The sequence below is a fragment of the Mobula hypostoma genome, chromosome 6, assembly GCF_963921235.1.
Source record: "Mobula hypostoma chromosome 6, sMobHyp1.1, whole genome shotgun sequence".
Taxonomy (NCBI): Eukaryota; Metazoa; Chordata; class Chondrichthyes; order Myliobatiformes; family Myliobatidae; genus Mobula; species Mobula hypostoma.
The window spans coordinates 40,077,523-40,091,883 of NC_086102.1; the positions used below are offsets into that span (position 1 = coordinate 40,077,523).

The 14,361-nt window shown below is 36.9% G+C and overlaps 1 protein-coding gene across 1 annotated transcript in view; it reads left to right on the forward strand.

Moving 5' to 3' along the window:
* gsk3ba (glycogen synthase kinase 3 beta, genome duplicate a) overlaps positions 1–11,108 on the forward strand; it is a 184,646-nt gene extending 173,538 nt beyond the window's left edge. The window contains exons 10-11 of the mRNA XM_063050632.1: positions 1,834–1,932; positions 6,941–11,108. Coding sequence (XP_062906702.1) covers positions 1,834–1,932; positions 6,941–7,011 — 170 coding nt within the window. The 3' untranslated portion in view covers positions 7,012–11,108. The remainder of the gene's footprint in view (positions 1–1,833; positions 1,933–6,940) is intronic.
* The last annotated feature ends 3,253 nt before the right edge of the window (positions 11,109–14,361 follow it).

Consider the following 14,361-nt stretch of genomic DNA (forward strand, 5'->3'; position numbering starts at 1 on the left):
TCCTAGCCATCTCTAGTGGAACCCCAGGGTTCTGCAGAACCTTGGTTGAGAAACCTTGGGATAGATGGTTTTTATTATTCCCCAGGGCAGGAGGGTGTAGGACTAGAGGGTACACGTTCAGGTGAGAGTGGAGAAATTTGAGAGATCCAAGGAACAAGTCTTTTTTTCTCACCGAAGGTGATTGTTACATAGTCATAGAGCATTACAGAACAGAAACAGATTATTTGGCCTATCTAGTTGTTGCTGAACTATTATTCTACCTAGTCCCATCAACCCACACCTGGACCATATTCCTTTATATCCTTCCCATCTATGTACGTATCCAAACTTCTCTTAAATCCTGTAACCGAACCAATTTTTACCACTTTCCCTGCCAGCTCATTCCACACTTGCAGCACCTCTGAGTGAAGATGTTCCCCTCAAGTATTTCACCTTTTACATTAATCTATGACCTCTACTTGCATTTACTTGGTAAAAGTACTTAGTAATCTATGACCATCTACTTGCAAAATCTGCTTGTATTTACCCTATATCTATACCACTCATAATTTTGTATACCTATGTCAAATCTACCCCCTCTCTCTTCTGCTCCAGGGAATAAAGTCCTAAGATATTCAGCCTTATAACTTAAAACCTCAAGTCCCAGCAATATCCTTGCAAATTTTCTCTGTACCCTTTCATTCTTACTGATATCTTTCCTGTAGGTAGTTGACCAGAACTGCAGACAATACTCAATTTGGACTCACCAATATCTTGTAGACCATAATACATAAGATCCCAACTTCTGTACTCAGTAATTTGATATATGAAGGCTGATGTGCTAGAAGCTCTCTTTACAACCCTATCTGCCTATGACACCACTTTCAGAGAATTATGGGTTTGTATTCCCAAATCCCTTTATTTTACTGCACTCCTAAGTATCCTACCATTCACTGTGTATGTCCTATCCTGGTTAATCCTCCCAAAGTGCAAGGCCTCACACTTAAATTCCATCTGCCATTTTCAGCCCTTTTTTTCCCAGCTGGTCCAGGTCCAGATGCAAGCTTTGATAGTGGACAGCGAGGAAGGCTGTGGCCCAATCTTAGTGTCATGCACATTTGCTGATCCAGTTTACCACACTCAAATCATTAATATAGATGCAACAAGCAGGCAGAAAAAGTGGTAGAGGCAGGTGTGATTGCAATGTTTCAAAGCCATTTGGACAGGTATTTTGAATTAAAAAGGTATTGACGATTTCAGACCTAATGCAAGCAAATTAGATGACTATTGGTAGATACACGAGTAACATGGATGAGTTGGGCCAAAAGGACCTATTTCTGTGGTGTCTGATTCTGTGAAAAATTAAACTCCTCAGTTAGAGCACAGTGAAGTTTATATAGCTGTGGTATTAGTGATTTTAGGGATTCATAGAAAAAAAATGAAAATGGAATTTAAGTTGATCTAACCAAAGAAGAGAAAATTCTTTTTCTAGAATTACCTCTTCCTCTTGAGGTGTACCTCTTCCTAGAGATGCTGCCTGGCCTGCTGCGTTCACCAGCAACTTTGATGTGTGTTGCTTCTTTTTCTAGAAGTGGTTTTTTTCTGGTACCAAAACAGAAAATGTTGGAAAATTTGGCAATGTTGTTCATTATCAGCCATTTTCCTGATGGGCTTTTTAATATAACAGCAATGGAAGTCGATCATCAATCAACACAGGGAAGTTTTCTGGTAAACTTTCATTGTATTGTGACAGTCATGAGAATTTTTGAACTGTTCAGCATGAATCCCAGTCAGTGCTTCAGTTGAAGTAATTTGGTGAATGAAATGTTATAAGCAGTTATCTTGTGTTTACAGAACTGTCGAGCAACCCAGCGCTGGCAACAATCCTCATCCCTCCTCACATTCGGAATCAGGCTCCTGCTTCAACTCCGACAAATGCTTCCGCAGTGTCAGGTGGGTGTCATTGGACACATGGTTACATAGAATTTGCTGATGGGATTCTTTGCCATTGAAATATTTAACAAAAATATGGCTTAGGATGCATATAGAGAATGGGAATTTCAAGCAGTTCAATGCGATGTAATAAAACTGTAATAGCTTGAAGATTGAATGATGCAGGGGAAAACACAGAAGTTATCTTAGATGGACCTGACAAAGATCCTGTGATGAGAGTGCTGAAATCTTTGAAACATGGTATAATGAGGTTTTCCTTTGATTGCATTTGTCATGCACCAATTTTATTCGGAGACAAAGTTGCTGCCTCCAAACTGCTATCCTCAACCTCAGTTTGTGAATGTTTGTTCTTTAAAAGAGAGCTTCATTTGAAATATGTTTTATGTCAGGTATTTAAAATCCAGTTGTTCAGTTTCCTTTGAGTCCTTTTAGATATTTTTATTGCATAATTTTATGTATATAATGCTAAAGTTTATGCACTCAGTTTATACTTAGAAGACAATATGAGCGAATTAATTAATGCTAAATGTTTACACTTAGGATTGTGAAGTTTCGCACATTCACTCTAAACTACACTTGTGAATATGTCAGGTGATACTAAAGGCAAGTAGGATATTTGGATTAGTCATTGTACTCTTTGTACAAATGTACATTTGAAGAAGCTATTTAGTTTATTTCATCCCCCTAACCCTGCAAATTAGATGCCATGAAGTGCTTTCAATTGCCTGAGATGAGGGGAGTTAATTTCAAATCTATTTTATCTGTCACTATGGATATCATGTTGGAGATCTTAGCCTCTGTTTGGTAGTGGGTATTTCCTTTGTTGCTTTTTTTGCCAATTAGTTTATCCCTATGATTTCCACTTAGCAGAAGAATCTGTTTCTTGTTGTTCTTTATCAATTTTGAAAGCTTTGTTTTAAGGCCCCTTTAATCTTAATCTGTGCATAGCTCTAGTGTGTCAACCCTGGTAAATCTATCTCCTGCAAGAGTCTTGACATTTTTTGTAAAGTGCGATAATAGCACAACACACTATGTTTCAGCTGAGAAATAATCAGTAATTCATAGAGTGCAAGAGGGCTTCCTTATTTTATAATTATGTTAGCAATTGTGATTACAAAATAATTTGTTCATTGCTCAGCTTTGGCATGACTTGTGGTAATAAGCTGTTGCAACAAATGATATGGATTTTTTTTTAAAAAGGAAAAAGAATGCTTGTTAGGAAAAGTTGTGTTCAATGCAGTCGTAAAATTTGATTCTTCAGTCATTCAGTAAGTAGCAGTCATAGACTCTCTGGCACATGATCCTTTTTGCTGTACAAGTAATAACAATTCATTAATTAAGGTAGTCATTGGGGAGCTCTAATAGTTGGCAGTTCATTGCTCAGGTTTTCAAAAGTATTTGCAGACTTTTTGCAAATAGTTTTCAAGTGCTTTCTACTTAAATTTGGGTAAGTTACTAATGCTGCTATCCCGCAACTAAGATTTTTAAAAAAAATTATTCTTCACTTTCAGAGGTGAATTGTGCAAACACATTACAAAATTCTTTATTTACTAAGTGTCCTTTTGTTTTCTGTCTTGTGACCATCCTATATTTTGGAACTATCCCACTTTCGTGCAGTTTTCTTTTGGTCCCATTATATCTATTTAAGTTATTGTTTTTAAAAAATGCTTTTGAACTCACAATCAGTCTTCATCAGTTGTTTTCCTCTGGTCAGTTTCTCCAAGCAGTTCAGAATTTTTTTGCATCATCTTGTTTGAAAATTTCTATTATTTTCACAATTTCAGAGCTCATTCTAAATTTTCCAAAATTTTTAATACATTTTCTCAAAATTAATAACTATTGAATTTGTTTTTAACAAAATTTAATAGCTATTGAAATATAAGTTTTTTTGTATATCCCATACTCAATATAACACATTTGTTTGATAATTTGCTCTGTGGCTACAATAGTGTACAGTATTGTGTTACTGGTGATGCATTCTTTGTCTTTCCATATATGTCATATGCTTCCCTCTGACTCTCCACACATGCACTAGTATATATCATTAAATTGATCTGGTCACAGAACTGCTTTGTTATTGCCACCTGCTAAGTCCATGTCATGGATGTATGGGTGTACAGCACATTTACAGACTGGAACATCATAACACACAGCTGAACTTAAATCAATTTTGCACTGTGACATTAAAACATTCAGCTCTAGAGAAAATAATCAATTTAGTCTTCAAGTTATGGGGTTTCATACCCTGTTGCAAAGTGCATGAGGATGTCTATAAAATCTTTGGAGACAATGTCTTATCTCACTTTAAGGAACTGTTCTTTCAGGTGACTTAAGTGAAGGTAGCACATTCTGAAATTCTTAGACCTGCGTATTAAGAAGAATGGTAGGGAGTGAGCTACCTTAAACTACATGGAATATGAAACCAGGGCATGCAAGGTTGTTAAGGCATTTGGAAATGTACATTTCTTCTCAGTCAGTCAGTAGGTGCTGTCCCGAATGGGGGGTTGGCGGCTATGCACCTCCATCTTCTTCGATCTTGCAACAGCACCGAGTACAGCCTCTCCTCCAGTTTGTTCTCGCTGGCTGCCTTGGCACCGTCCGCCGCTGCCCCCGCCAAACTCTAATCGGAGGCCGTGTCAGCCTCCAGCCGCAGCTGCCTCTTCGAGCTCAGCCCTTCCTTAGGCAGAGGCCTTGGGCAGGTTCAGACACACGGTGCAGCGCCCAAGTTCTTCATATCTCTTCTAACTAGGTGCATAGCATACGATTCGTAGATACGTGGTGAGGCTTTAATCTCTTCCATGGAAGATGGCCGTTGGCTCACAAGGAGCTCATCCGCCCTTTGTCAGGTCTTGTTTTTTTTAGTCCTGCTGGATGTCCTCACACCCTCCTCCCCAGACTAAGTCTGGTGGGGGAGCAGGCCCAAGTCGCTGACCATTTGACCACGGCCCCCGGCTGAGCACCGGGCACCCGCCCCCCGCTGAATCACTCCGAGCATCCGACGCCCGACAGAAAACCATATGACCTTTACTGAAGCATTTCTTCTACATTACAGAATAACAGGAGGAAAATCATACTCAATCTGTATAAAGCACCAAGTCATTGCTAGATTACTGTTCACAGTTTTATTCTGTGCTACAGAGAGGATGCGATAGAGGTGATGAAAGTGTGGCAAACATTTATAAGATGCTCCCAAGTGGAAAATTATGATTTGGGCTTGACTGGCAGGGCTTGACCAGTTTTCTTTGAAGGTGATCGATGTGAGAATCATATGATGTGTCCAAAATTTTATGGTCTGAGCAGGTCACCAAGGTTAGCTATCAGAGAGCATTAGTTGAAGCTAATTGATAGAAATATTAGAGGGAAGAAAGTTGTTTTGTGTTTTCATCAGTAAGTAGTGGTTGTATCTGCTGTATGATGACATTTTGGCAGCAGGAAACAAAACATTTAAGAAGTTCTTGGATGAACACTCAAGGCTTTCTGACTTTCATTATCTCTTTTTCTGTCACCATAGATGCCAATTCACTGAATATTCCCATGATTTTGTTCTTATTTCAGATTTTGATCATTTGCAGAATGTTTTGTTTGCAACATGAATAGCTTCATCACAGGCACAATATTCCAAAGTGCCTTTGTGTTGTGCTTTAAATTGTTGTACTTCTGTGTGGGTACCCATCTGGATGGATTTCTGTAATCATTTTGTCATTAAGTGAATGCACTGGGCTTTGCTGGGCTTGCTGACCAATTTTAAATTTTGCTTTCTGCATCCGTAGTTGAAGTGTCATGTCCATGATGGTTGCAGGAACATGTTAAAAATGCTTTGCTCCTCTCCTCCAGTTATTCTTATTGCTGAAGTTGGGGAATATTTACTTATAAGAGTCGCGAGGTAATGATGCAGCTCTACAAAACTCTGGTTAGGCTGCACTTGGACTACTGTGTCCAGTTCTGGTCACCTCACTATAGGAAGGATGTGGAAGCATTGGAAAGGCTACAGAGGAGATTTACCAGGATGCTTCCTGGTTTAGAGAGTATGCATTATGATCAGAGATTAAGGGAGCTAGGGCTTTACTCTTTGGAGAGGAGGAGGATGAGAGGAGACATGATAGAGGTATACAAGATATTAAGAGGAATAGATAGAGTGGACAGCCAGTGCCTCTTCCCCAGGGCACCACTGCTCAATACAAGAGGACATGGCTTTAAGATAAGGGGTGGGAAGTTCAAGGGGGATACTAGATGAAGGGTTTTTACTCAGAGAGTGGTTGGTATGTGGATTGCACTGCCTGAGTCAGTGGTGGAGGCAGATACACTAGGGAAATTTAAGAGACTACTAGACAGGTATATGGAGGAATTTAAGGTGGGGGGTTATATGGGAGGCAGGGTTTAAGGGTCGTCACAACATTGTGGGGTGAAGGGCCTGTACTGTGCTGTACTATTCTATGTTCTATGTTAAGTGTGGCTATGATGCTTCTATGCTTGACAGCGATATTTAGTGGATGAACAAATCTTAAAAAGAAACTGTTGGAGGATCGCCCTTCCCTCAAGCAGCTCATTTTATTGCTCCAAATGTGTGCATCTGCTATCTCCTGTCTCTTAAATCTTAAGTTTTCTCATTGCTTTCTGGCATTGACCTCAGTGCAAGAGTTGATCTTCTCAGATGTTTTCATTGGGTGCTTAGTGTAATAAAAGTTCTGATAAATTCTCAGTAAAAGTTGGTCTTGATCCACTTGTGTGCTATGTTGGAGATGATCAGTCAGCTATTGATTTTTACTTTGCTTACGTGTGGGTCAGATTCTGAGACAAGATACATTTAAATTTCAGAATAGGCTCATCAGAAACAAATATGCATACAGGGAAAATGTTACAAATTCTCTAAATGGAGGAATCAATGTTGCATTAATCAGTGTTTTTGAATAAAATAGAGTTTAAATAGTATTTCAAAAGTGAGTTGCACAAGTCGACGCATTTGTAGTAGATCACCTAAAATGTCATCCTTTTTCCATTTCTTTCCCAGATACAAATACTGCTGTGGACCGTGGGCAGTCAACCAATGCGGCTTCAGCCTCTGCATCCAACTCAACCTGAGAATGGGGTAACCCTGCCTCAGATTTCCAGTCAGCTGCAAAAAAGCTGGTCAATTATGGAAAAACAATGTCATTAGTGTTCATTTTATTTAATCTTGTTTTAAAAAAAGTACACAAATTATACAAACCAATCATTTACTCACTGAAGAGGGATTGAAAAGGAATGTGGGGCAAGGTTAACTCCTCCCTCGACAATCTTTATTGAAGTCTGCCATAGTGTTCTAATCTCCCCCAACTTCGTCCAAACACATGAAACACTGAGAGGTGTTTCACTCTGTAGTGCAGGGTTTGGATTTGGCAAAGAAGATTGCCATCAGGTTCCTTCTAAAGAATCTGAGTAAGAAGTGGTAGTATTTTGATAAAGGTATTAGGTTTTATTTGTACTAGCACAAATGGACAATACAAATCCACTCAAGCAATCGCTATCAAAAAAAAGACCATAATACTTCCCTGCATTGGTTGAGGTGAAGTTTGACATGTTCAGTCCCTATATTTTGTCACTAGATTATTTGACTGTTCAGGGCTAATGGTTATTTTTTTGTGGTCCAATGCACTCTGTACTGGCCCCATTTATTTAAAGCAAGACATTGCAAAATCATTGTAGTGTGTAAACCCTAGTTAAATGTATAGCTAAATCCATAGGTCTCAGTAGGTTTCTGATCTCCAAATGAAATACAATCTTGAGTTCCCAACGAAGTGTAAAAATGAACCCATTGATTTCAGACTTCTTCCCTCTTCTCTACCCCACCCATTTTATTATTTTTGTACATAAAGTATGTGGACCTGGGAACTGATGAGAGCGACAAACATTCAGGGCAAATTTTGTTAATTGTAGGAGAGCTTTTAAGCCATATAGTTTCAATTCTGTACTATAGGTGCGGCTACAATGTAACAAGGAATTAATTAGTGCTGTATAGTATCTAGTTTGGAGTGCCTTTTGCTTCCAATGTTTGATTTTTTTAAATTGTCCCTCACTGAAGTATATTTGCTGTTTCTTTCATATTTAACCCTTTATGTACCTTTTTAAGTTGACCTATCAATTAGAGAATTTTATTTTTGGTTGTCATATTCACACTGCAGTTGGAAAAGAGTTGTACAGAATTGTTGAACACTTCAAAAGTTGCATATTTCATTAGTTAAATGTTTGGGCTCTCAACAGGTAATGACGATTTGAGATTTGAAGCTGGCTTATTCTATATATATATATAAAAATATAATTGTTTTCATTTGATTTGGCAGAGTTAATTTGAAAGAAATCTACTATACAAATTTTAGTACATCGTATACATGTATAACCTGCTATTTTTGAACACTTAATGTGCTATGCCAACTCTGTTTTACTCTCCAAAAATTTGCGTAGAATATGAAACAAGGAATGAAAGTAAACCTGGCAGAGTTGCTACTAGTGCTGCATGAACTTTAAATTTTTAATGTACAAATGATATAATTATTTGACATTTTATAATGCAAATCTTGATTTTTTTAATGAGTTTTGTTTTACCAAATGCTTTTATCTTGTGTGCACCGAGTTAACACTGGAGTGTCCCATTATAAGGCTTTTTTTAAACTATAGCCTTTAATTTGGTCAGTTGCAGCTTCTGAAGTTTCAGTAGATTTGTACTAAGGATGAGAGAACTTTTGGAATCTGATTAGTGCCTTTTAAAGAAGGAAAGTCAAATTGCCAATTGACCTTTCCTTCCTAATTACCTTTCTGTTTTTGCAACAGACATAGCACTATTTTAGTTAAACATCATCACACTGGTGATATTTTTAACATTTTTCATATTCACATAACTAGTAGTATTAAATAGATGAAGAGGAAATGCCACTAAATATAGCAGCGGTTAAAAGTGGGCATTGATCTACAAATGGGATAAAGGGCATGTCTAATCAGAGTGGTTTGCTCATCCTTAATGCACCTCTGGCTGCAGTATATATCCTTTACAAGCAACAAGGTATGGACTGGCTTCTGCATTGTACCAGGAGTGAATGAATTTCCTAGCTGAATCAAGCTGAATAGGCAGTTACTCCTGTAATGGGATGTACACTATCCACTTTGTCACTTTCTTTATCTTTTGGAACTTGATAGCATTTCCTAATGGACATTCAGCCCAACAGGTCCAATGCATTTTTTTCAGGCAATTCAATGTTATACATCATCTCATGAACTTTCTTGTAGTTAGTTCATGATTTGAATCCTGCTTTAGCATCATATGAAAATACTTTCCACTACTTGTAATTGTGGCACAGTACCATTGAAAGTAGTAGGCAAATGGAATGTTTGGAAATTGAGTGCAAAAAAAATTGCTTGTGTTTAATGTTACAAAATCTTTAAAGTTATTTCATTTTATTTTCAGCTTAATATGATCTTTATTTTACCTGGTTCTGAGCCCCTGATACTGCTCTAAGCCAGCCATTAATGAGAAGACTGATATATTCAGAATTCGCTAATCTTTGTGCCGTGCTCACTTTTTACATGAGGACTTGTGTGTGAGGGTATGATCAAAGTAAACAATTGAAGTCTCCAAGTTCAGGAAAAAAAGTTAGAGTTCTTGTATTTTATTTTAAGTAAAATGAGTACAGTAGGAAGTGCATGTCTAAGCCATGGCCTGCTCTTAAGCATTCTACCAGTTTAATCCGTTTGGAAGGTGTGGGGCAGGAATAAAAACGTCATTGTTATAACTGTTACATTAGAAAATTCTAAATAAACAGTGATTTGTAGTGCCATGGTGATTCTTTCCAGTTAATATTGCTGAGTACTGCAGTGGAAGTGCTGAGCCAACCTGATTATTGACTTTGTCCCAGACTGGCAAGTATACAAATTCAAAGGAATTCCAAATTATAAGAAAATCATTTGGGATTGGTTCATACAATTTTCTTTGGTGCAAACCATTTTTAATAGCATCAAATATTTTTACAATATGGAAATTAATATTCAGACAGGCATATTGCATTCTTTAGATATTTTAAGTATACATTTAGTATTCCTCTGTTTAAAGGCTGACATAAAAGTGAAGATCTGTGCCTTAGCACACTAGTCACAAGATTCTAAACGGACCCATTCAAGATGTGGGATGCAGGAAGTGATAAGTTAAAGCAGGTAGTAAGTAAGTTAATCATTGATGTGGGCAGTTTTTTCATTAGGGTGATATTTATTTCACCACTAGTATCAGTATCCAAAATTGTGAATATTAGTGCTCTTTAATATTCCTAGAGGGAGAGGAGGGAAGAGAAAATGAGCAGTTTACTGAGACAATTATTCTAAAATGTAGCCATTAATGAAGCAGCAAATGAAATGAGAGCCATTCATAAGCATATTGCTAGCCAGCTAGAAATAAATTCAAGTCTACTTCCTTCTGCAATGGCTGCAGTGTTTCATTGCTTTAGTTTTTTAAAAAAAGTTGGGAGTATTTCCAATTCCCTGTCTTGAAAAGATCCAATTAGTGTCAGGGTAAAGGGAAAACTGTAGGAAGTGACCTCAAGGTGGCAAGGTAGACTGAAAGTAGCAAAACTTAGAAAATTTGGATTTGAGCTTTTATTTTGGAAGAGGTGGAGGTGGTCTCTAGTTGCTGCCTGTCCAATTTTGATTTCTAGAATTGTACTGAATGATTAGAATTCCGTTTTAAAGACCAACCAAATCTTTGAAATTGTCAGAGGATATATGTTGAAGTCCTAGTCTATATCCTTGATTTTATGTTGCAATTGGTACACAAAGGGTTAAACGTGGTAATTTACTTGTGTGACTACCTGCTTGCCTGTATAATCCGCCTTAGAGATGTTTTGCTATGCTTCACATAGCCTGTATACAAAAGCGTGACCACCTCTGTCAAAAAAGACTGTGGATACTATACAACCATTGCATCACTTGTGAACTGTCTTGGTTTTAAAAAAAAACAAAAACAACAAAAAAATCTGTTTAACATTATTACTTGAATGCTTCTGTTTGTGACTGAATTTTTATTTCATTTTAATATAAATTTTGTGACGTATGCTTGATGTTTATCCCTGTAAATATAATTTGTTCTGTGTGACTCAGTTCCGAATAGATACTGGTACTGTAATTTGCATTAAATAAAAAGTAGGATAGGCCACAAACAACTCATAGTCCCTTCCTGTCTAATTTTGTAAGTCTTCCTTTTTAATGTGCAGTTGATTTTGATCAAGTAAAATGGTTAATCCTTTCACAGGTATTGACCAGTAATGTAAGATTGCAATGTAGTCTGCCTTTGTGTCTTTAATAAAATGTCTTAACTGTAGCATTTTATGAAATAAATACATGTGAAACATATAGTTTTATCACTAGTAAAGAGCTACTGCAATAGCAAAATTATCGAAGGTATACTTCAATATAAACATGCCCATTTTATGGTCATCAAGCACTCAGCCCAACTGCTTGAAACTCTAGAGATGTAAGCTTAGATGAATTAAATTAGCATCATGTTTTCAAGATCAGTTTGGTGAGTAGTGCAAATGCTCACTATGACAGATCCAAATGTTAGCAGGCAAGAGAACTAACTGTGCATCACCAATTCAGTGATCCACATTAATGACCCTGCTCACTGCTCATACTTAACAGCATTTCAATATTTCTATATGTATTCTTTCCCAATATTGCCCCCAATAGAATCTGACAAATCAGCCTTAAGGTAGACCTGATGTTGAAATCAATTTAATTTTTTCTTTAATCTCAGACATGATTTATTTTACTAAATAATTTGGTTTGGAAACAAAATCCATCAAAATTGATCAATTTTAGTAGCAATATTTTAAAGTGACCTTGACAAATACCAAGGTATCAGTTACATTTTCTTCAGAAGTATTCAAGATGAACCACTTTATAATGCAATTATTGTGAATTTAATCACTTTACTCTATTTTATTTATACTGTGCATTCGGATGGAGCTGTGATTATTGCATCTGACTGGTTAAACAATGTGAAGCTGAACTGCAAAATATATGGTTGTATATCAATACATATACAAGTGAGCTACCAGAGAAAATAATAGAAATTGCTGCTGTTCTTGTTTCCTCAAAGTGTTACTTGGCTTAAAACAATAAAATTATACCTATAAATTGAAACATTGGTCTGAAAAATATCAGTTCCAGTGTATTGTAAACATAATGTTTTTTTTTGTTTTGTGTATGAATACTAGAAGTTTGGGTGGAGGGGAAATGCTGTTGGATTTGGTAAGGTCTGTTAATTTAAAACAAAAATCCTATGAAAAAGATCCTCATAACAGCAAACCTCAGAGGAACAGGCTAATTTTTTTAATGAATTTAAAACTTAAGATTTTATGAAAATAACTTTGTTTAATTAATTGAATTGTATTTTATTCCACATATGGTTTAAGTGATGCCACTGAAACTGAGGATGAGTTTATTTCTGTTGATTTTGCACCATGCTTTTTTGACTTTCCCTTATGCAATATTTGATTATATCCTCCATATGTTTGTACATTATTTCAATAAAATATGGTTTAGCAGCAGGTCCAGTGTTAAAACTAAAGTTTCTTCAGATTTTCTTACTTGGTATACAGGAAAGCTATTCTTAAAGAAATGTAATCTGAATCTTTTTAACCAATGTATTAAAAGGAATTAAATAAATAGCTTTTATAAAATAGAGATAAGATATTTAAGGAATTATGTTCAATAATGTTAGCTGTGTTATGTTGAATGAGGTTTATTTTACAAACTTGCAACTAAAAATGTTCTCTGTTTTATTCACTATAATTGAATTTGTATTAATTGTAAGCAGGACAGAGTTTGCAATTGCTTACTACAGTTACCTTGGCTCCGGTCCCATTGACAGCTTTAGTATAGGAAACTGATGGAATGGTGAGAAGCAGCTATGTGTCAACAGTTCACAGCAACATCAGCTCTAATCTGATAAACAGGCAAATGGCACCCAAGCATGAGGGTGAGTCTCTTTATTCTATTGGCGAGTAATAAGCTTCTGGCCTTTTGGAAAGAGTTTTGGCTGTGCAATAAACGAGAAATAAGTGAAACTCCACTGATGTTTTCTAAGCAGTTGGGTTATTGCAGGAACCTAAAATTGGTTAATGCATAACCTGAATTATATTAAACCCAAGGGGGGAGAAAAAAGGGGAAATAAAACCTGCCAAGATGTGATGGAAACTAGGTTTTAAGTGGAGAAATTTGGAGATGATGATCAAAGGTTTTGCCACCACCACAGGGATACATACAGCAAAAGATAATGAACACTTTGTTCGAACTGAAAAACAGGGCTATGGAAGTCTTACTATTGGAAATACTTGTTTAAGAATAGGGTAGAATGAAAATTTAGAGACCAATGTGAGGGCTATAGCCAGGTAATATGAAGTACAAGTGTCTTGCCTTTGAAAGTCCATAGAAGAAACTTTGACTCCAGAGGTCACAAGTGGGTGATGCACTGTGAAGCTGACAATGTGGAAGACAATTCAAAAATCTGCAGATGATAGAAATCTGAAAAACAAAATGCTGAAAATACGCAGTAAGCAGGTCATGCAGAGTCTGGAAAGGGGTCCCTTCAGAAATGTTAGGGCAATGGACCTGGATATGTTAACTGTTTCTCTTTCCACAAAGATTGCCCAACCTCCTTCATGTTTTCACTAACGTGAAGAAGTAGCCAGTATCTAGTCCTAACCAAAGAGGTACAGTCCTTTTACATCTCCATTATGCACTGGAATAGCCTTTGCCCCCTCCATTTGAAAGGAAGCCCAACCAGTCTCCATCATCATCCTCCAGTTGCCTTTGCAGTCATTTTAACTGCTCACTTTCTCCAAATAAAAGATAACATTCTGAGAACTTGTATCAGTCTTTGTTGTCCCATATTTTTGTTGGGGTGGGTGTAGAGGGAAGTGGCGTGGGACATGCTCCGTCCAATTCTCACCTTGTCCCATGTTTCACCTTTTCCTATAACATTAATGATACTAATTGTGCTGCCAACTATTTCTACCATTCATGGCAAAATCTAACAATCTAAGTGAAAGGTCTTGACCTAAAACATCAATTGTCATTTTCCTGTACAGTAGTGAATGTAAAAGGATCTAGTACTTTCCTGGTATATATCGTAAATAAAATCATCTTGGGCTTCCATCGGGGTACAGGTATCAATTTTAACCAACATTTCGATGACAAACTCTGCCATCTTCATCAGGGATGATCATTGGGCATGTCTAGCCCAGTGATATTTATACCCCCGTCATCTGTCCGTTCTGATTGGTTAGTCATCTTCCAATCAGTTTTTTGCTGTCCCATCTTGTTTACAACAGAATTGCAGTTCTTTCTTGGAGCGAGACCTTTGTCCTTGTTAAAATTCAAATGTGGCAATTTAAGGTGGATATTTTTATA